Raw genomic sequence first — 22790 nt, forward strand, 5'->3', positions numbered from 1 at the left:
ATGACTTATGGTTGCTAAGGATCTCACAGAAGCTCAGCAATTGGAAACTCTCTTTATAATCAGCTATCATTTGAATTCATAATTTTTTCCCCATCATGTTATTGTTTGTGTATTATGTCTTATTTATATCATTGCATTTGCTTTGCCTCAATTTAACTTTACCTTAAAACCCCTTTGTGCGTATGACACATCCTTTAACTGCATGAACACATGCACTACTTTTTTTTCCCATGGGATCCTCACCTCCTTTGGTGTGCAAGACAATTTGTCTCAGGGGATAAATCAGCCTTGTCCAGCAACTGAGAGGGAGGATGGAGAACACAGCAACATGTCATGTTTGAGATGGCTATGAGAGAGCCAGCTTAACTGACTTCCCTGCCTGCTTCTCCCACAGATATTTTAGCCAGCTTCTCATATGTGACTGTTCCCTGATGGTTGTTCAGGTTTGCTTATGTGGCTGGGACTCTGGTCCTGAGTTTCCAGCAATGATGAGCACTAAGACCTGCAAATGAAGTTAGCGAGGTCCATCTTTTGAGCTCACCTTTCTATCAATGAACAGAACTGAAAACCCAGGGCCCAAGGATCACAGTGAGTGCTCAAAATGTGTGGAGATGTCTCTTTTTCTATCAGTTTGTCAAATAAGGTTAATACTCTTTACTCCATTGAGATTCCTGGGCTTTCTGCAGAAGTGTTCCTAGTTTGAGGAGCACATGCTTGTACATCACAAAATTGAGAGAAAGAACCATTAAATATGTGGACAGTTTAGTGTCCAAGTCAGAGTCTGAAGCATCACCAAGAAAATAAAGAAAGGCAACTACCAGAACAAGGACAGCATAAAGCAAATGTAGGAATAACAGTTCATTTGGTAAGCACAAGCCATCCTGTCCTCTAGGACTGAGAAGCCTGTGGGAAAAATGAAGACTCCCTTACATTATTTATTCAGGAATGGATGAACTGAGGTTGCACAGGCATCCTTTGCTTAGGGTCCTAACTTCCAAGCACTTTGCTCCACCGTGTTGGCACCCTTTTCCCATCATATTTTGTGAAGGGGACTTCCCTGCTGGATGTGTGCTGTGGATTGTCAGCTAGCAGAACGTAATGAAGCACAAGTGGGCTGACAGGCTGCTCTATCTTGTGTGCAATGCAAAAGACATCTGCTGCCTTTTTAACACATTCATATATAATGACCCTGGGGAGTCAGATCTGCAGTCAGGACAGACTGACAGTCTGTATCTGTTTTGCTAATTGCTGTTGCCTTCTGAATACGTTTTTGTCCCTCTGTCCAAACCCTTACATTAGAGGACTGAGAAATTTAAGTCCTGCAGCAGTGCCTCAGAGTCCTGTTCACAGGCAAAGATGGCAAAAGACGTTTTCACATTTCAGCTCAGGTACCTGTGGCTCTGCACTGCAAAGGACCAGGATCATGCTGCCTTTGAAAACCTATAAAGTCTCCTGTCACAGCAGATGTATTTATACCATTGATCCCCTGTTTGTTGTGTGAGTTACTGTAAGATGAATTCATCTTTTTGTAACAAAGAAGTAATGGCAAATGACATCATTATTTTCTCTCCTGTATTTCCCCCCTGAGCTTTAGTTCTGTCTTATGTTTGATTTGACTTCTTATTGGAGAGGTCTGTTAAAGAAATTTTGCCAAACTTCATGCTGACCCTACTGCATCTAAATCTCACAGACCACAGCAGCGGCACAGAGACACATACTTAGGCTGAGTTTTCCTGTGTCATGTTAGGAGAAGGAATTGGATGATATACTGCAGGTGTAGTTTGGTCTGGATTTGATTTTTCTAAGCTGTGTCATTTAGCAAATATGATTTCACAGAAAGTGAAATAGTAGCTAGAAACAACCACAGAAGCATAGTAACTCTAATGCTGTAGTCTAAAGTGGGATCAGATATATTTGGGTCAATAGAGGTTTTATTTTTTAAAAGCACCAAGTCTGACAGGCACTCCCAGGCTCCCTAGGAGACCTGCTTCAGTGATTAAGATGCTTATCATTGAAAAGAATAATTCCTAGACATTCCTAATATCTGATCTATACATCCTTGATTAAGGATTAAACCAGAGCCCTATCCCATTGCTCACAGACTCACATGAAAATTGATCCTTACTCTCTTTTTCATATTTCATATGCATTTGAAGAGGGTTACTCCTTCTCAGCCTTCGTTTTTTTTCCCCAACCTATCTATCCCCTGTCTTCAACCTTTCCTCTGAACTCCAGGAAATTTCTTCTGGATTTTGTCTACTTTGCCTGTGTCTTTCTCAGCACATTCGGTCTATACTAAAACACAACAGCTCAGGCTTAACTAAGGCTAAATAGAAACAGCCATCCATTCCAGCCTCAATTCACACCTGATGTGTGAGAAACTACTTCAGCTTTACCAGCTAATGTTTGGGAGACAGAGAAGAGAAAGGCACTTGGATACCTTCTTGCAGAGGGAAAGGTAAAATCCTGCTGTACTTTGCTAGCCACACCTTGCTGGAAGTGCCATGTTGGGACAGTTAGGTGGAGGATATAGATGAAAGACTGTACCACAGCTCCAGTACCAGAGATGGGAAACTAAAGGATATATTGGAAACAGAGTGGCAACTACTGGCAAACCAGCCAGGGCCTTCCCATCAAATAGAATCAAGGGGTGCAAACAGCCCCATGATGGAATGATCAGCACAGTGGCTGGAGGAAGAGCTGGATCAAAGCAGAAACACACTGCTAGTGCTGAGAAGCTGTTTATATGGGTTGGGGGTTAATGTGAGAAGGAAGAAAGGATTCCCCTTGGGAATATAATGACTGTGGTCTGTTACCACTTGCTTATAGCAGGACATTTCTTCATTCTTCTCATTCATTTAATTTTCATTCATTCATTTAATTTTCACTCATTCATTCATTTAAATGACTGTATGGTAAATGAAAAGATGAACGTACCATGGAAGAAAATGGTGTTTAACGTGTTTCTGTGGATAAGCTACCTCATTTTTCAAATGTCCTTGGAACTGAAGGGCTCTGGCTGCCTAGAGGGAATTGAGCTTTTCACGGTGAGGCCATGACACATGCAGGCAGGAGGCAAATTACCTCCAGCAGACGGTAGCAGTTCAACCAGTGAACTCAGCTCTCTGCAGCTGGGAGTTGGCACCCTCAAGTGTGATTGTGCTTCTGTGCAGAGCCTTTTGTCCTGACATTTTATAACAAAATATTTCATATGTGCTTTGCTGCTCCATGATAATCCTTGTTATTCTGGAATAACCACTTACTTAGGTGGCTTGCTACTGGAACTGCTGTAACAAGACAGTCAAAGAATACATTACATTTCACATCTCAGTGGTGATGGGAGCAGTTAAAGGGCTTAGAAGCTGCTTCCTTTTCAATGCTAGATTTACAGACTGCCCACATAAATTTTCTTCTGTATTCTCCTGTCATTCTGACTCAGAAGTAGTCCCAGAGACCACAGTCAGGGACAAAGTTTTTAGTGCCGTCAGGGAAACCTAGACTTCAGCCAGTAGTACATTATCTCTGTAGCTCTCTCAGAAAGCTAGTTAGAACTGCATCTGTGTTTCTCATTGAGGAGATTTCTAAGTCCACAGCTAAAACCAGAAGGAGTAAAGAACAGCAAAAATGAATGGAGATTGTCTGTCAGAGAAGGCAGATCCCTACATAGGGAATTTCCAGGCTGACAAATCAGCTCAGATGGTGATGCACAGTCTGTGAAGATAGCTAACGCAATGTCAAGCCACACAGACATAGTCATTGACCTGCATAACCTGAGAGGTTACTGTGGCAGGATTGACTGCACTGGAGTGTGCAGGCTGCTGGAGTGATCTCTGATCCACTGGCCTTGCCTCTGTTGGAAGGTCTGGAGCACATGCTGCAGTCACTCTGCTGCTGGAGATGTCTCTTGTCTCTATTGCTTTGGTTTTAGTGATATTATTCTCCAAATGCCTTCAGAATACACAAAAATCCCCAAATAAAAGCCTTGAAGCTCTTCCTTGGGCAAGATTCCAGATTACAGAGTTCTGTATACAGATTGGTTATCACTGGTTTGGATGATCCATTGGGAAAGAAGGCATGAACAGCTTAAATAATGTACTCAGAGCCACAGAGCGAGTCAGTGGAAGAAACTGGAGGAAAGCAGAAGTCCTCAGATACCCTTGTCTGTGTGGAGGATAGCTGTTGCTGGTGCACACAGCATTTCCACAGCTTTGAATAAGAGATGTTTTATTTGTGTTAACACATAAAGAGCAGAAGCCTTCCCCCAGTGAGTAGAAAGGAGAGTGGATGCAGTGTTACATCATCAGAATTAGCACTAGCAAGCTCTGTGAAGCAGTTTTTTTTGTGTTCCTTCTGTGCTGTAACAGTGACATTACTTTTGGCCACAATCTGCTGGCAGCATCAAAGCTCTTGCCAAGGAGTGAGGATCAGTGTGCACACACAATCTGCTTTGAGCCTTAGCTGCCTCTGTGGGCAACACATAAGACCACTGTCCACATGTCAACCCTGATAAAGCATATGGGAAAATGGTACATTATTTAATAGAGAAATGGAATAATTAGGATGAGAAATGGATGAAGGCAACATCCTCTTCTGTAGCTGTGGTGTGCTTGTAATGAGGAGGGTTCAGACCTTTTTCACACAAACACGGAGATTTACTTCAGTGTCTGCATTTACGTCAGAGCCCAGATATGTCACAATGGCCTTAGAGACTGGGAGGATTAAAAAATAATACCGAAATCTACATGGAAACGAACTGATACAAACAGAAAGTAGCAACACAAAATCAAGGTAACTCCAAGTTTTGATAGAAGAACCACAGCAGAGGGAAAGACAGAAACGTAGAAAGGTACAAATGTATAAGAAGTCAAAGGCATAGCAAAATATTCAATATACTTGAAATAAAGCTTCATTTAAATAATTTCACACGTTAAACAGGTGAGATTTCTGAAAGAAGATTAAAACAACACTCAGATAGTCTTTTATTAACCATGGATCATTCAGTATTCCTTGCCTTTTTAATCTGATCGCTTCAAAATCCAGCTAGATATAAATATTGACTCTTAAGCAATGGGTAAACCCCCTTACTTTGCTACGAATTCAAGGACAAGAACACAAGATTACATTCCTTTTTTTTTTTTCCTCTGTCCTGAGAAAACAATGGTCTTTGATTACCTTTCCAGTGCTGAAAGAGCTCAGTCTTTCTATTCTCATTAAGCTGCTGAGTTTTTTCTGTATTGAAATCACAGGGAAGTATGAGAGACCCCTGTCTAGATGGATTAGAGAAACCTGATTTGGCCTTCATTACTGGCCTTAACTGCAGGAGCTGGCTATTGTTCAGCATTTCTGGTTATTTAAATTTCTGTCTGAAAGGCTCTACTAACTGGTCATTAAACTTCATCAGATGATTTTGGTTCCTGTGAGTCATGCAATCAGTTAAAATCAGGGACACAATAGTTGCCGTTCCACATTAGACTACATAGCCGTGCAGGGAAGTCCAGTTCTGGTGGTAATTAGCACCTGATACTTATGGAGAAGGTTTAAATGCTGTTTCACAGCTCATGCATGAGCTGACTCCCAGATCACTCAATGGGAGTTGTTTGGGTTTTTAAAATCAACAATCATGCCTTTCATGTACCTACACAACTTGACCATACATTTGGGATTTTAAAGCTTTTTAGATTACAGTAGCCTGAGTTTAATGACAGCCAAAACTAAAATCCCAAAGGAAAACTGTGAATGCAGAATCAGCTTACAGAGAAATAACTTCTTTAAATCACAGGCTTTGCATGTGCCAACCAATTTCACATTGTCTCTTTATGAGGCTGAAAAATATCAAGAGAGCCCTAACAGATAAACTGTTTCCCAGAGAGAGCCATTCTGAATCCTGTCAGGAGCATTTTATATCCAATATCTGCTGTTGGGCAGCTGGGGTGTGGTGTTCACATGCAGTATGCAATGGTTTACCATGAAGCTGTAAAGCAATTTCTGTGTCAATACTGTGGGTCACTTGAATTTAAGCTATGAAGCTCTGCTTGAATCCTGAAGTGCTTATTTGGTCATTTGGCCATTTTAGTGAAAGGCCATGTCTGGTTCTCTTTTGGGGAAAAAAACCAGGCAGACAGATGACACGTGGGGAGATCTGCCTTCTCCGTCATTACTGGAAATTATCAACTACCTGAAGTGTGATATTCAGCCTGGCCTTCAATTTAGAGGCTCTGTAGCTTTCCAGGATCAACACAGTTGCTACCGGAGAGGAAGGGAGGCATTTCAAATGATGCAAGCTGCTGCAGCGAATTAGGATTCCTGTTTTCTTTCTATTACTGAAGTATAGGTCTCAGTATCAGATCAATAAACCCATCACCAGTTCTCCAATTGGAAGGTCACTGATCTTCTTTAGACAAGGACTAGAATGGGACATTTCTGAGCTGTCCAGTAGTTAACATTTGCATTGCACAGGAGGGTCTTCTAAGTCAGTCTGTATCTACAGGGAACATACAGGAGCACTGTGGGCCTGGATTTCCTGCCTCTGAAATGGAAACTTCTTTTACCATTTTGTTAGGGCAGAAGGCTGTGAGGCTGTGGAGCCTGTGGCTGGCATGGCCTAAAGCCATCACTACACTTAATCAGCTGGAGAATTCCTCTCCAGTACTTCACAGAATCATAGAATGGTTTGGGTTGGAAGGGACATTAAAGATCATCTTGTTCCAACCCCCTGCCATGGGCAGGGACATCATCCATTAGACAAGGCTGCTCAAAGCCCCATCCAACCTGGCCTTACTAAGTGCCCCTGTACTCTAGCATCAGCTTCTTGGTTTTAAGAAATGCCAAAGTTGTGTATGCAAACCCCCAAGGTCAGTGTATCCAAACATACACAAAACATGTTTTTCTCTTGAGCACAGTTAGTGTTCAGACACCAGAAAACAATCACTCACCATCTTGATGGTTACCTGAATCGGCTGGAGACTTGCTCCGGCGCATGGGGGCTGGACTCTTTGCTGAGCTCTTCTGAGGAGTGGGAGATGACTTACTGCCTGTGGCAGTTGCAGGGCTCCCCTTCATCACCCGACACTCTAAAGAAACAGACAGCAATTGTGGTTATTTCCCTACCTATTCTCACTGCCTATGGACATCAGCTATCAAACATTTATGGGCAGCTTAATGCTCTTTCTCCCAAGAGCTGTGGAAAACATTAAAAGCTCATATCTCTACATGTTCTCCAGAGCTGAAAGGAGAATTTTTAGGGGGAAGACAAAAAGAGGAACAGCTTTTGTGTTCTAGAGAGGCACTGAGATGGTGTAAACGAAGATTAGGCTGGCTCCCTAACAAGGCCCATCTCTGTACCTGCATCCTGCCAAAGATTTTCTTCCCTTCCATGTGTCTTGGTTCTCAGCAACTGATGAACACAATGAAAATGACCAACAATAACTGAGGGAAGAATCAGACCTAAAATACAGTTTGTCTGCTGTAACCTTTCCGTGAAGACGTAGGAGCAGGAATGATGAGTGCAATTTATGAGCAAATGGCTCATGGCACAACATAAAGGTCTCCAACTGGCAGATGGGACTTTCACCGACCTCTTCTGTGGTTTCAACAAGCTGAAACTTCTCAGATGCAAAAAGCAAAGAAGACAAAATGGTTTTACAAAACACATCCTCTGTCCTGGCTGTTCACCCCTTTCTAAAAGGTTTGTATAAACAAGTCTGATAGATTTATGTACTTAAAGACTTGAGCAGATGAGAACCCCAACTGTGTTTTCTTGAAAAATAAATAGGCCAGGGGAAATGTGGAAAATGTAAACGTGATCCACAGTGTTGTGCAGAAGGGAACTGAAATGCTAACAAATCTCTGTGTGTCCCAGGTTTTCAGGCATGCCAGATCTACAAACCCAGGGTTTGTTTACATTGAGAGCCAAGAGGAAAAAAAGCACTTTCCACCCCTCAAGTTATTAACTTAACCCAGTTAAGGAGGCAGCAATAAAAAGGGGATTTCCTTTTTGTCAAATACTAACTGGTCTCACCTCATCTCCTACAACAAACTGTCCTCCCTGAGACCTGACAACCAAGTCTTTTACCAGATGTGAATTAAATGTTCCATATACAGACCTTTTTTTAATGGAGGAGCTCAGCTCAGCATGCATGGGCTGGACTGAGGACTCCCTCGACTGGATTCCCTAATGGGAATCAACTAAAGGCAGCACATAGCAGATAAAGAGTTGGTCAACCGAAAACAAATTGTCTGACCTAAATGTATATGTTATTTATTTATATATCAGTATATCTATGAAAATGTAATTGCCTTAAATTTTTCCCCAGGCTTCCCTCAGACAGTCCAGAATCAGTCTCTTCTTTTTTCCAGATGGTTTGAAAGAGAGTTTGCTCTTGGGTCATGCAGTATGAGAACATGAAGAGAGGCTGCCCAGTGCTCCGGGGACGCTGCATAGCAATAACTAAACCTACAGTGAGTTTATTCTGTCTCCTGCTAAATGAATTTTGGAAACTGTAAATCAAGAATAGAAAAAGTTATGTGGGTTTTTAATAATGATACTTTATTTTTCCCAGGTGATGTCATTGAAAGGCTTGTGGGGATTCAGCACCACTATAACCCTTTTTTTTAATACACAAAGAGCAGTAATGACTCTGGGGGGACGTATGGGAGGTCAACTATCCACCTCAACAATGAATCCTTTTCAGTATCCCTCCTTGATAAAGAGATGGTACAATGTGAAATAGTACTAGGGAGAGTGTGTAAATAGCTGCTTCTGGTGATAACCAGCTAAAAACATGAGGGCAGATCATCTTCAGTCATTGCAGAGGTAATATTTTTCAAGGCTCTTACATCTAGCTGTTTAATAAGAACAGTGCAATATTTCAATCTTGGAACAGGACACTTTTGTCCAGCAACAGGCACCAAATACCATGTGAGATACAATAGAGTACAACCTCCTTGGAGCAGAGTGTCTCTTGGTGCCCCTGTGTGATACTGGTCAATCATATATCATGTGGGTATCTCAGAAACCAAGGGGGTTTCAAAGGGTGCCAGATATCTATATTCAGTGACCTGAATTACCCTAAAAGTAAACCCTAAAAGTGAAAATACATTATGCTGCATGTTTTCAAGAGCTTTCACATTTCTTTTCTTCCCAGGGGAGTAATTCCCTGAAACAAAATCAGCTTTGCATTTTCCAGCACAGAAAGGCTGATTCTCAGGGATTCCTCCAGCTCAGCCCTTGGCAAGTGTCTGTGCCCTAAAAGCAATCACTGAGCATTTGCATATGTCAAAACAAGGTTCTGACAGTGTGAAGGTAGTGTGAATAGGTCTCTGAACATCACAGGGGGCATGACATCCCCTGGACTGATGTTGAAACCAGTGGGTAGGAATGAGATAGAGCAACCTTATCTGGAAGGTGCTCAGCAACAAGGATTATAGGGAGGAAGCTGTGGTGGGTAGCTGGGAGGAAAAAGATGACATAATCCTCTCTTATGCTATTTCTCATTTTGGTTCCTGATGTCCTGCCAGAGTGAACATAATAACCAGCAATCCAAGTGCATGTCATCCAAACAGGAAAGAAAAAGTACCCCATGCCAGAAGAGGTTTTAATAAGTGACATTCATCTGCTAGATCACAGGACTTAAGAGTTCTCCTTGCAGCATCTGACTCATAACAAGGAAGGATGATGGGTGTATAAAGGGAAAATGCTGCTGGCTCAGAGCTCCTCATCTGCTTCTTGAGAGGTGCAGGGCACCCCTGCTCTCCTGTAGTACCACTGAGAGCTGCAGTTACCTGGCACCTTCCCAACAGAAGGCTTAGCATATTTTTGTTAGAGAAATCCAAGCTGGAAAAGTCAGTAGTAACCAGGAGTGTAGGCAGAGAGATGGGCTTCCCATCAAGTTGGTCTGCTAGGACTGCATCCAAACTGCTTTACAGCATGGAACTCCCCATGAAGCTGACTCAACTGGTGAGTGTTAAAAAAAATATGATACTCAGGTTACAGATTGTTTCCCCAGCCTGACACAGGCTTTATTCTTGGCCTGCAAAATTTCAGCTGAGCCTTGGAAACTTTGTTTGAATTACCCAAGATCATCAAATGGGTTCATCTGGAGTACGCAGGTCAGAAGTACCAGCATCAAATAAAATCAGGCTTGCAAAAGAGTTATAAAAATACAGTGTTGTAAGATTAGAGGCTGCTCCTGTACAGCAAAAATCTTCTTTGGTCTTTGGTGCTGAGCCACTTCATGGCATATGAGACAGCATGGGCCTTTTCTTCCTTATATAGGATACTAGAGCTTTGGGAAATGAGCCTGAATATTTGGAGACCCCATTTTCTTCTAACTCAAATGGTCAAAGTTACATTATTTTAATCTTGCAGCATTCAGTGGCACCAGCAGCCAGCCAGTTGGTCTGTACAGCTGTCAGGTGGGGTAGGTGGCAACTTCTACAAGCAAGATCTGCGTACTCTGTGATACCAAAGATTTCATGGCTTAACTGTTAAGAGACACTCAGATCTAAGCTTGCAGTTGTAACAGGGACAAAAAATGGTGCTGTGTCAGTCTGCTTCCCTTCCCTCCCCCAAAAAGGGAATTATTGCCCTGCTCTTTGAATTGGCAGAAGAGAGCAGTGGAGGGTGTTATTTTTCTTTTAACTGCGCTTGTTCTCATTTTTTTAATATTCACTTGTGTACATAAGGACAAGAATCCTTCTGCTGTGTAGTTCTCAAGAAAAATCTATTGGTCTCACTGCAACTGGATAAAATTATAGGGATACACTCCCAGATTCTGCAGTAAATGTCAAATGGTGTAGGAGTCTATTCTGACTTGGGCTACCTCAGTCAGTGTTTGCTCCATTATAATATTTGCTGACTATACAATGATCACAAAAGGATGTTAAATTCCATCTACTAGGTCTTAAAACCCAGCAATAGCATGCAGCATTGTTATCTGATACAAGCAAATCAAAGGAAACCAAACAAAACCACAGAGCAGTGTGTTTGCTGTTACCGCTTTCATCCAGAGAAAAGTCATCCTGTGCATAGCGGAATTTTTCTGGACCACAGGCGATAAACACATCATCATCCCCAAAGAAATCGTGGAGACAGGTCACCTACAGAGAGAGCAAAGTCATTCATTTTATTTTTAATTGGCAACATTCTGATGTGGCTTAGTTTTAATTTAAGCAGGAAGGAGCTGACTCTGCTGTTCCCCTGTCCCATGTTAATTCAGTCCAGCTTTCTGCAAGCCCAGTGCACAACTCACAGCTTCTATGGACAAGTCAAGTGTAAAAGTGTAATTAAAAAAAAGAAAAATTCAAACTCCCAACTACCCTGCAAATTCTCTGAGGTCTGGCATTTCCAGTCTATTTGGGAGTTGACAGAATGCATTAGTCATCCTAAGGAATGGCACAAACATTCCTGAGCTACTAAAGCCAGGTGTCTGCCATGCCACGTTGGAGGCAAGGCTGGGACAGCACTGCCCATGCTGGTGAGTAGCTTTGTACCAACAGCCTAATGAAGGATCATGCTCTGCCATCCTCAGAAAATGCACTGAAAACTCCTATGAAGTGGAAAGCAACACTTTTATTTTGAAGAGGAGAAAAATACTACAGGGAAAATGATGGAAAGTGCAACTTTAAAGCTTTCATGTAGCTATTCAAGAGGCAAGTGTGAGGCACAGCACTTGCCTCCAAGGTCTAGAAGGTCACTGAAGTACCTCTGTCCAACTGACTTTGCCTACAACTGAATTTCTGGACAGTCTGAGCTCCCGTGTCAGGAATATAAAAAATGTTCATCTGCAAACATGCCAAAGTGAAATATCTCCATCATCAGCCAGCCCGGTGCAGCCCGCCAGGCACACATGTGGGCACCTGGGTAAGCCCAGAATAAACATGGAAGTTTTGTTTCTTCAGGAGACAATTCCAAGCAACATCAAGATTGGAACTACCACTTATAATGGAGGAATGAGACTGACAGCTGATGCTTAGCAGGTTGGTGTGTCTAGGCACTGGAGTCTTTACAGAGGGTAGATGCAATGCAAGGAACTAGAGAATGCTGGCGATATCCATGTGGAAATGTACTACAGACAGAGCTGAATTTTCATAGCTACTGATCTCTTTGAGCTGGACTATGAAAAGTTAATTTCAAGCTCAAATAAATCAACTATAAAGAAGCTTTTGGCTATCTTAATAAGACTCAGCATTTCACACCGTTTAATATAATGTATAATTAAAGCACTGCCTAAGAGTGCCAGCTCTGGTTGTGGTGCCAAACATTACAAAAAGCTTGTTTTTCACGTTGGCATGGCTTTCAAAATGGAGCAAGCTGAAATCCGCTATGCCTTTGATCAAAGGTAGAATTTTCTTTGCACACTTCAATGAATTCCAGTTTCTCTTTGCCTAAAATTAGGTTGAAAATAGCTAATGATATTTACAGAGAATTTTCCAATGGAAGACATGAGATTTCAAGCCAGCACTTGGTATTACAGTTCTCCCCCTGAGGACAGTATCACTGAATCATAAAATCACAAGAATATCAGCATGGTGGGACTTGGAAGGGACCTCTGGATATCATCTAGTCCAACACCCCTGCTAACCAGGCTCACCCAGAGCGGATTGCCCAGGATCACAATGTCCAGGTGAGTTTAGAATCTCTCCAGAGAAGAGACTCCACCACCTCTGCGCAGCTGGCTCCAGGGCTCCAGCACCCTCACAGCGAAGTTTTTCCTCATGTTCAGATGGAACCTCCTGTCACTGGGCACCACTGAAGAGTCTGTCCCCATCCTCCTGATCCCACCTTTTAGCTACTGATCAACATTGATAAGATCCCCTCTCAGTCTGCTTTTCTTTAGGCTGAACAGTCCCATGTATCTCAGTCTTTCCTCCTCACAGAGATGCTTCAGTTCCCTCAGCATCTTTCTAGCCTCTATTTACTGTCTCCAGTAGTTCTCTGTCTTTCTTGAATTAGGTAGCCCAGAACTGGACCAAATACTCCAGATGTGACCTCAGTAGGGTGCCTGATTACATGTCAAGCAGAGATACTTGCAGTTGACTTCACTGCATTCTTGTCCCTTCAGATATAGGTTATTATGTGTATTTTATAATTATGAACAACTGGCTGGATGAGTACTAGAGGCTGGCAAAGAAATGAGATAAACTGTTTCTTGAGCTCCTAATATTCAGGAAACAATAACTTCTGTTATTGCTTTATTTGTTCCTTTTTTTTTTTGTTTCCTGCTGTAACTTCCACTATTTAGAACTCACCACAACATGGTAGAGAAGAGCACCAAACCCCAGTGCCACTCACATGAAATAGTCCAAAATACTGCAAAGTTAAGAAAACAGCAGGTGACACCTAGAATGCACTTTTAGCTCTGTTGCTTATGTTCACCACATGTGTGGTAATTTTTATTTACCTATTGTTTAGTAAACTTAAATCTTTGGTCATGACTGCATGTCCCTGAAACATGTTCCATATGTACTGCTGTCTACAGAAAGTGGCCGGAATAAACTTTCTTTGGGCAAACATGAGATTTAAGAGCTGGATCTGCCAGCACAAAGATCCAGCTTGCCTAAGTGGTGCATACAAAAACACCAGGAAAAAGCCCTAGATGTGCTGATTCCCTGAAGTATGTGAAGCTCAGGAGGTTGCAAGATGGGAAGTGGGACAATGGGATGCTCTGCTGAGGAAGCTGGTTTGGGACCTCAGTAGCCAATATGGAACATTTCAGAGTTGCTCTTGACAAGCAAGGCCAAACCTCTACTCTGCAGTAACTGGTTTAGGGGTTTTTAGAGACTCCTAAATAACCTTATAAGTATTCTTATCTCTATTCTACTAAAATCTTTATTCTCATGTTTTATCAGTAAAAACAAAATAGTACAAATCTCCCCCAAGCAGTCTGGATTGTTTTGAAAGCATATGTACTGCTTCAGCTTACTCTAATCTACTGATCTAATTACATTCAATAATTAGTCTGGAACACCATTGAAAAGCCTGAAAGAAAGTTCACATCCACAAAACTTTACCCCAGCTGATAACCTGAAAATCATTTGATTTGGTTTTAAAGAAAGCATTGTGCTTAGCTGGAAATTTATTAAAGCATGAAACAAAGCCCAATAGCAGCCTGCAGATGCAAAGACCTGTGCAAATGCCAGAAAAATGGGGGTTTGATGGTGACCCTTATCATGCACCCTTAGCAACGACACTGGAAGCCATCAAATCAATAAGATTGTGTCTTCTTCCACTTCTAAGTCTATGAGCTTTTTTATTTCTAATAAAAACTAAACTTGTGTATATAATGGCAGTAGAAAGGATAAACAGACTTGGTTTCCAAGATACATGTGTATGCCTTTGTTTGAAGGAAGATAACATTTAATTTGAAATTTGGGATTTAAAAGACAATATTGACTTTAAAAGGATCGTACTGCATGAAATGTTTTCTCTCCAGTTTCTGTAGCTTAAGGAATTCCAGTGAGGGATATTAAATCTTCACATGCTAGTCAATGAGTCTAATGTGATCAGGTGATTGTCCCCCTGTACTTGGTAGTGGTGAGTCCACACCTTGAATACTGGTTTCAGTTTTGAGCTCCTAACTACAAGAAAGACACTGAGGTGCTGGAGCAGGTTCAGAGAAGGGCATGGAAGTTGGTGAATCATCTAGGGAACAAGCCCTGTGAGAAGGGAACTGGGGTTGTTCAGCCTGGGGAAGAGGAGGCTGATGGGAGATCTTCTTGCTCCCTACACCTACCTGAAAGCAGGTTTGAGCAAGGTACAGGTTGGTCCATTCCCCCAAGCAGAAAATTACAGGATGAGAGGAAATGGCCTCAAGTTATGCTGGGGAGGTCTAGGTTGGACATTTGGGAAAAAGTTCTTCATTGTCAAGCCCTGGAGCAGCCTGCCCAGTACAGTGGTTGAATCATCATCACTGGAGGCATTTCACAGATATGTAGAGGTGGTGCTAAGGGACATGGTTTACCACCAGAATTTGTAGTGTTCAGATAATGGTTGGACTCAGTGAACTTAAAGGTCTTTTCCAGCCTAAACAATTTTCTGATTCTATGTGGCACAAACTAATTTTAATAAAGTAATTATTTCTAATATATTTGATGGTATCAATTTTCTTTGTTCTAAGGTTTGATTTTTAAAACCTTTCTAATATGCATGATGGAAGAAAAAGGAGTTGGTAGAGACTAGCAGAGATTTTAGTGAATACAAAACCGTGTGCAGTTTCTTAGGTTTTCATTAAGGCTGGTTTCTTTTCTTGTTAAATGAGATCCTTCTCTACTTATAGAAATAAAAAACAAAAAAACAACCCTTCCCTGAGAGGACAAGAGGGGATTTCTGCAGAGACAGTCCATTAGTGCTTGCTGCAGCAATTTTAATTGCAGAAAGGAAAGACAGCGCCTTCTGAGAGATGTTTTAATATAGTAGTTGTAAAACTAAGCACTTTTCAGGATTTTTGACAAAATGAAACTTGTCTCAAGCATCTCTCTGTGAACTCTGTTTGCTGAGATATCTGTGGTGCTGTGGATGTTCTGAGATCTTCTGGGGAAGGAGCAGTAAATACACAAGATGTACCTAATGGTTCTCAATAACTGGCTATTTCTGCCATCCTCCAGGAGGCAGCACCAGCACTTAAAAACTATAGTTCATGAATAAATACCTTTAAAATATTTAGAATATTAATTTAAAATTATTATAATCAAAAAACCTGAAGACTTAAGCCTCAATTTGAATCACCTACCAGTGCAGAACCTACTGTGCTTTAAAAGGCTGTCATGATTAACCAGCTCCTTTTGCTCCCTTTCATAAACTGCAGAATGACAGTTGCCTGTTGTCTGTGTGGCTCACGGCTTGCCTTCATTGTCACTCTCTACAACTACAATATGAATGTTGTCACAGCAAGAACACAGCAGGCTCCAGACATTTTGGTTGCTTTCATTGCTGGATCAAGCTCTGCAGCTCCTGTGGCTGCCACTTCAGCAGGAGGCCTCTGGCTTGGCCATCACTGTTTGCCAAGAAGATGAGAGAACATAACTTGAAAATTAACATGTCACCAGGAGGGTTAATGGAACTTTGTCACCTTTCTGAGAAATGTCTTTATCAGAGGTTCCTATTTTTAGTGAGGCTGAATGATAAATGATCAGAGGCTGTAACCAGTGATTATTCAGAACAGTGATTCATGTACACCATCCTGCTTCCAGGTGTTCTGTCTCTTCCTCACGTCATGGAGTGAGGAAAGACCTCTGCCTCAATTGCCAGCAGACGCCTGGCAAAGGAGATACAGAATAACCACACCACAGGTTTGACCTGGGGGCTTAATAACTTCCATCTCAGAGGCTGTCATCTTTAACCAGCTGCTTGATTCTGCGTAATCTTGGGATAAGTGAGGGCAATGTGAGGCTTCACCCTCTGCTTCTCTCTCCCTTGGTCATAATGACTTTAACTGTTCTGTCTGTAATATCCCTTCTCCTTAAGAATTTAGACAGCAGAACAAGTAGTAGAAGCCACCATACTTGGAAACATTCAAGCTCAGATTGTCTGGGGCTCTGAGCAACCTGCTCTAGTTGCAAATGTCCCTATTCACTACAGCATGATTGGACTAGATAACCTTTGTAAGTCCCTTCGAACCCAAACCAGTCTAAAATACCACTACACAGGTAGCTTCAAACTGTTCTTTAAGTTTCTGCAGGTCTCATGTTTATGCTCAAGAGATGTCCATTTGCTTTCTTCAAATCTTCATACTTCTTCAGCTTGTTGGCTTCCACAGTTCAGGGGAAAAACTTTTTTTCAGAAACACCTTCCTTTAATGCCAAAAAGACCATGGAAGACAGTTTGCATTCCATATACCCATAAAGCCTAGCAAAAGCAGAACTGAATTAAGAACATACCCTTGTTTTCTAAGTTGCTTTTATAAATGCTATGAAGTTGAACACGTCTAACCATCTGTTAGTTAAAGACAACGTATTTCAGATGCCTCCTCATGCCCTTTCTCTTTCAACACTAGATGCTAGATGGAGCTGAGGAAGTCAGACTAGCAGCTAGAAAAGCACTGAGAGTTAACTGAGCTGACAATGTAACAAAAATCTGTTTAAACTCTGTTTTAGCTCAAACCAGAAATCTGATGGGCTTATTTATACTCCAACACCTGTAGCTCAACTCAAACTGGCAGTGCTATGCTTATTTCAGGTCTGAGAATCCAAAGACCTAAATCACAAAGGCAATGGTGCTTTACAATTCATCAGTTGGGTGTTTGCAATCAGTAAAGCGTGGCACAGAAAACAGACCCACAGAAAGACTCCTTAAGGTCCATGTGCCAGAGTGAGTATTGGGAATTAATGAGTATGTGGAGCAGACTTCAAGTGGATTGCTTTCTCTTCTCTGACAAGATCTTCACCACGTGTCCAGAAAGAACAAGATTTCAGAAGACATAAGTAGGATGGAAAATGAAGATGTTGACATTGGAATGCACAGCACTTAATGCATTAATTTTTTCATTCTGAAGGCTGCAAGCCCAAAGCAGACACTGAATTGATTTACATTTTATTAGATTCTGGTTTCCTGCATGTAAAAAGAAGAGATGTTTGGATTCAATTATTTCTTTAAAGCATGCACATACCCACTCAACAGCTTCCACATTTGCATTCACAAAAAGAGAATTACTTCTCTGCTTTTATGAAAAAATACCACTTAAAGTGAATAAGCAATAGAAAGAAGGGCAGAAAAAGTACGGATGTTGACTCTCAAAGCTGGATCAGGAGCACTCCTGCATGTCCCTCCCTGCCACGCCATGGAGGTACGTGCAGTTGCACTTTGGGGAGCCCATCTCTGAGCTACCCAGCAGTAACGGAAGAATGCTCTGACGTGTGCTCTTCCATCTCTGTTCTCCTGTGCCACCAAACATCCATGTAGAAACCTGGCAAGACCAGGATTGTGGTCACCTGTTGCTACTATGTTTGCAGTGAGCCATCATGAAGGGTAAAAAAAACCATCTTGACCACCTAGGTTTCAGAGTCCATAATCTGACCTCTCAGCAGAAACATGCAGCAAGATTTCCATTCTTTAAAACATTATTCAGAGAGCTCAACTATTTTTTTTTTTTTTTAATCCCTGGAGAGCCATGGCTTACTTCTAAGCCTAGATAGTTTGATTGAAACAAACGAATTCCACTCTATTCTGTAAAGATTTTTCTTCTTTTCTTACCTTCAGAGTACAAGCCCTATGAGGAGAGGCTGAGGGAGCTGGGATTGTTTAGCCTGGAGAACAGTATGCTCAGGGGAGACCTTATTGCTCTCTACAGCTACCTGAAGGGAGGTTGTAGCCAGGGGGGGTTGGTTGGACTTGATGATCTTTGAGGTCTCTTCCAACCTTGGTGATACTGTGATACTGTGATACTGTAAAGAGAAATCTGTGTGCAAATCAGCATGATCAAGTGTTTTCTGTGATACAAGAAGGAAGATCTATGCCTTTTTATTGATGAAAATAGGTTGATTATTAGTGCTTTATGTCCACTTGGACTGTTTTGTTACATGACTAAACCAGAGTAGGGACACCAGCTTCTGACCAATATGTGTGTTTTCCATAATAAGCATTTGTAGTGCTTATTTAAGTGGAATAAGAAATATGCATTCATGTATGTGCACAACAGACTTCATGTATGAAGAAATACTACTCTCCAAAGGGCTGCAGTACAAGGTGCCTGTTTATTTAAGTATTTGAAATGGGTACCTTTTAAATAGAATAGAATAGAAAGCATGGAGGAAGAAGGTCAATAATAGCCAAGCTACCCAGTAGGAATGTTAATGCTGAATTTAATGTATCTGGTGAATCAGTGGTGCTTCCAAACTGTGTGAAATCCAATTAGCCTCTGGAAGAAAGGTTAGTTTGTTATCCCCATTCTCTATACATATGGAGGGGAATATGAGACAGATATTCAGACTGTTGATTCTTTTTATGTAGAAGGAAGGCTTTTTCGTGCATTCATGAGGGTATTAGGCCAAGTATAAATGTGCTCTGCAGTGTGGGGGCATAAAGAGCACAGCCATCAAAACCAATATAGAAAAGATTACCCTTTCTCCAGTTAGAAAACCATAAACCCAGAAATTCTAGGTTACGGATTAAGACTATGACAGGAAAGATTTTCAGTACAAATTGCCCCAAATCAGGTAGCATGTAAGAACTGCGAAACCATTCTTCCTGATCATCCCTCTTTGTCATTCTTTAAACAGTAGTCCTGGACTACAAAGGAGCATCAGAGACTTTGGAAATAGCATGACTACAGAGCCAATGTCAAGAAACACTTCTTGAAATAGGAGTCTTGAAAGTAGGGGAACAGCAACCCCATCAGCCTATTCAAGGTCATGCTGAAGAATGGGCTGGAATTTCCATTTAATGGGATTTCCAGCAACAAGCTCCTAAACCTGGAGCTGCTGCTGGTCCTGTTGTGCTCATCTTCCTAAAAGAGAAAGGCTCTTGTTCAGCTTTGTGCAAGTTTTAATTTACCTGTAACAATGGTGATGAAGAGGCACTGGTAAATAGATTCTCACTGTGGTAAACTCAAACAAAACCCCCCGTACCAGAAAGAACTCCTCCCATCCCCATGTGCACTGTATGCTGGCTGCTTAAAAGACTTAAGAAAACGTTTCTGCTTTTCCCTACACAGAAGGGTGTCCTAGGAGAGCATTTCCCTCCTCGATGTCTTGTAAGTATTCCTGGCTTCTGCTCCTTCTTTTCTCTTATCAGTCAGCATTACATAAAAATAATTCCTCCAGTCAATTAATTCCATGGTCAGATGCATGAGGAACTTGAATCTTCGCCCAGACATTTCAAAGGAAAATACACTGTGCAGCTACCAAAGAGCACCCTTTGTACTTTCACCTAGCTGGAGAGAGTTATGGACTTCAGCCCACTACAGTGGTGGCCATAGATGAACCCTCACAAGGGGACAAACCTAATTTATTCATGTATTTCCATTTTCCAAGGGTAAGTGTACTATCTTATAATCTACTCATTCTGCCTAACTACTGACCAGTATGGAGCCATGAAGCAGAGAGTATAATTCCTGTGCAAAGCTTTTGGGCACAATAAAGTTCTGTCCAATTGAAGATGATCACACAATTGTACAGGATTTGTTCCTACAGCCTGTTTGTGATGTAGTGTGAAAAGATGTAAGAGGGGAAGTTCTGCCTTCGACAATCACCCAGACTGAGAAACAAAATTACATGAAATATGAACAGATCTGGTTTCCATGGAGCAAGTGGATGTCTTTTACTCACTGAGGCAGCCTCTCTAAGAAATGTAATTATTTGACATTGTTGTGAGTCCTGCTGACATCAGTAACTTCCTTCCAAAGTAAGTGCTAGGGAAAAAATCAGCGTCAGGCTTGTTGTTATTATTAGTGCATCAGGAGAGCTTGAGGACACTTCAGGTTAAGTCAGGCATCAGTGCTGGCTTTGAAGGCAGCACGGTTTGAAGTGGCTGTGTCTTCCCTAGCACAGCAGCACACTAACACACGTCAGTATGGATAACCTTGTCTTCCCCGGTGTTTCTGGTAGGCAGCATATGGTAATTAGGATCATGGCAATGTATTAGCACAGTTTTTCCTGAGGAAGATCTACTCTAAATCAGTTGTAATTAAAAACCTTTTCTGACCAGACAAGACTGGTCTGTCAATTCAGCTTACACACATATTTATATCTCATCCTTGTCTTGTTCTCTAGATCTCCAATGACCTACACTTTTGAACATCTCTGCCATTTTTGCCATATCTACAGATCCTTCTTCTATTAATTAATTTTTGGATGTGATTCAGGGAACTACTGAAAAGAGTAAACAGAGACTGTAAAGATGCTGAAGGGACTGGAGCATGTCTCTGAAGAGGAAAGACTGAGAAACCTGGGGCTGTTTAGCCTGGAGAAGAGCAGCCTGAAATGGGATCTCCTCAATGCTCAACAAGAGTAAGGGACACACACACAAACATGCACACACAAGATGGCAGGGCCAGACTCTTGTCAGTGGTGCCCAGTGATGGGACAAGGGTCCATGGACACAAACTGGAACACATGAGATTCCTTCTGAACATGAGGAAAAACTTTACTGTGAGAGTGCTGAAGCCCTGGAGCAGGCTGCCCAGAGAGGCTGTGGAGTCTCCTCTGGAGAGATTTCAAACCTGCCTGGACACTGGTCATGGGCAAGCTGCTGTGGGTGACCCTGCTTTAGCAGGGATAGTGGCATAGATGATCCCCAGAACTCCCTGCCAACCCCCACTGTGCTGGGATTCTGTGTCACTGGGCTCATGTTTTGTACAGGTTCTCCTCGCTTTCGTTCAATATCTGCAAAATCCAAACCACTTTCTCATCAAATGAGACAGCGAAACACTAACATTTCTACTTCATGCCATCAGTGTTAAGGGAAAAAAGACACAAGTATGAAGTGTTAGACCTTCAAGTCATCCTTTCTAATACACATCATCCAACCTGATGATAAACAAACTATTCTGTCTTCCAGCAGTGCAATTTCATTTGTAGCCCATGGATCCAACGCAACCTTGTTCTTGAAGAAGATGAGAAGATGCAAAGATGCAACCATTTCTGTATTTAATTAACACTGGCTTTGCATTTTACCCTCCCCATGCCATCAAAGCTGTTGCTCAAATGCTAAAATATTCTGTAAAGGCTCCTGGAGGCATTTTGGCTAGTTAAATTTCACTGTTTGCAAGGATCTTTATTACACTGCTAATTCTAGAGATTAATGGAAATTAAAAATGGTGTCCTTTAAAAATTAAATCGAAACAGATGCTACGTTAAATCTAAAGGAATGTAACAATTGCCATCAAGCTGTTCTTTCAGGGAGCGAAAATTTCTTCCTTAATTATAATTCTGAACACGTTCTTTGTGCTTTGGGAGATTTCTTGAATTTACAGCAAACGCATATGCCCTCCCTATCAGAACAATTTTGTTTTCACCCTAAATTCTGTTAATCTTTGAATAAAGCTATTAATTTTTTTTCTAATTAACAGGTCTTTTCAATTCCACTGACAGCTAACAAAGTAATGGAAAATGCAGCATTATGTCCTGAGCTAAACCATATTAGGGTAGGAATTAACAATGGTAAGCTCTGGGAGATAAAAATACTTTGCACAGAAAATGCAGCAAGGCTGCAGAAATGAATGTACCAAATGTCTTCCCCCACACACCTTTTTTCACTTAGTTTAAAATCTATCCCATCCCTTCCATGTCCACAGGACCAACGTCAGGTTCTAGCTTATTATGCAGTGATGTTAATGGAATAATTGATGCAGGAATACTGAAATAGATGATGTATAAAATGGCAGGCTGCATAATTGTCTGGAGTGAGTTCAAGCATTTCTGCAGTGAAAAATAGTCCTGTTTTACAATCCTATCACGTCTTCTTGCTGCTGCCTAGCAAGCAAATTTCATTTGGAGATGATCCCAAGATGCAGTTGATTTACTAGGGAGATTCCAAAAGGCAGAAGGTTAAAACCTTCTTAACCCAGCTAAATAGCACCTGGGAGAGGTATTAAAGGGTCCACAATAATTTTGGGAGTATCATTCAAATTATATCATTAAAGTAATTCTGTCAGGGTGAATCTTTTCTATTGAGCAGTGGTAGGAGAGAACTTGATACAAAAGGGAAACATACCTTTTTAATATTTTACCTTTTTGAAATATGAAGTATTCTGTGGTGGAAGAAGGGGGAAGAGAAAGAAGAGGCTTGAAAATTATGATGCAATTAATTACTGCCTCTGTGAAACATGCAAGAACCATTACATTTGGATGGCATTTCT

At 41.5% G+C, this 22790-nt stretch overlaps 1 protein-coding gene across 2 annotated transcripts in view; it reads right to left on the reverse strand.

The window, feature by feature from the left end:
* Positions 1-22790, reverse strand: part of DCX (doublecortin) — a 73065-nt gene that overhangs the window by 6543 nt on the left and 43732 nt on the right. Inside the window, exons 4-5 of one of the 2 annotated variants that reach the window (XM_009900393.2) lie at positions 10995-11097; positions 6933-7070 (exon numbers count right to left, since the gene is read on the reverse strand). In XM_009900393.2, the coding sequence (XP_009898695.1) occupies positions 6933-7070; positions 10995-11097 (241 nt within the window). The remainder of the gene's footprint in view (positions 1-6932; positions 7071-10994; positions 11098-22790) is intronic. The other variant, XM_054169396.1, reaches the window with a different exon arrangement.

The sequence above is a fragment of the Dryobates pubescens genome, chromosome 18 (genome assembly GCF_014839835.1).
Source record: "Dryobates pubescens isolate bDryPub1 chromosome 18, bDryPub1.pri, whole genome shotgun sequence".
Taxonomy (NCBI): Eukaryota; Metazoa; Chordata; class Aves; order Piciformes; family Picidae; genus Dryobates; species Dryobates pubescens.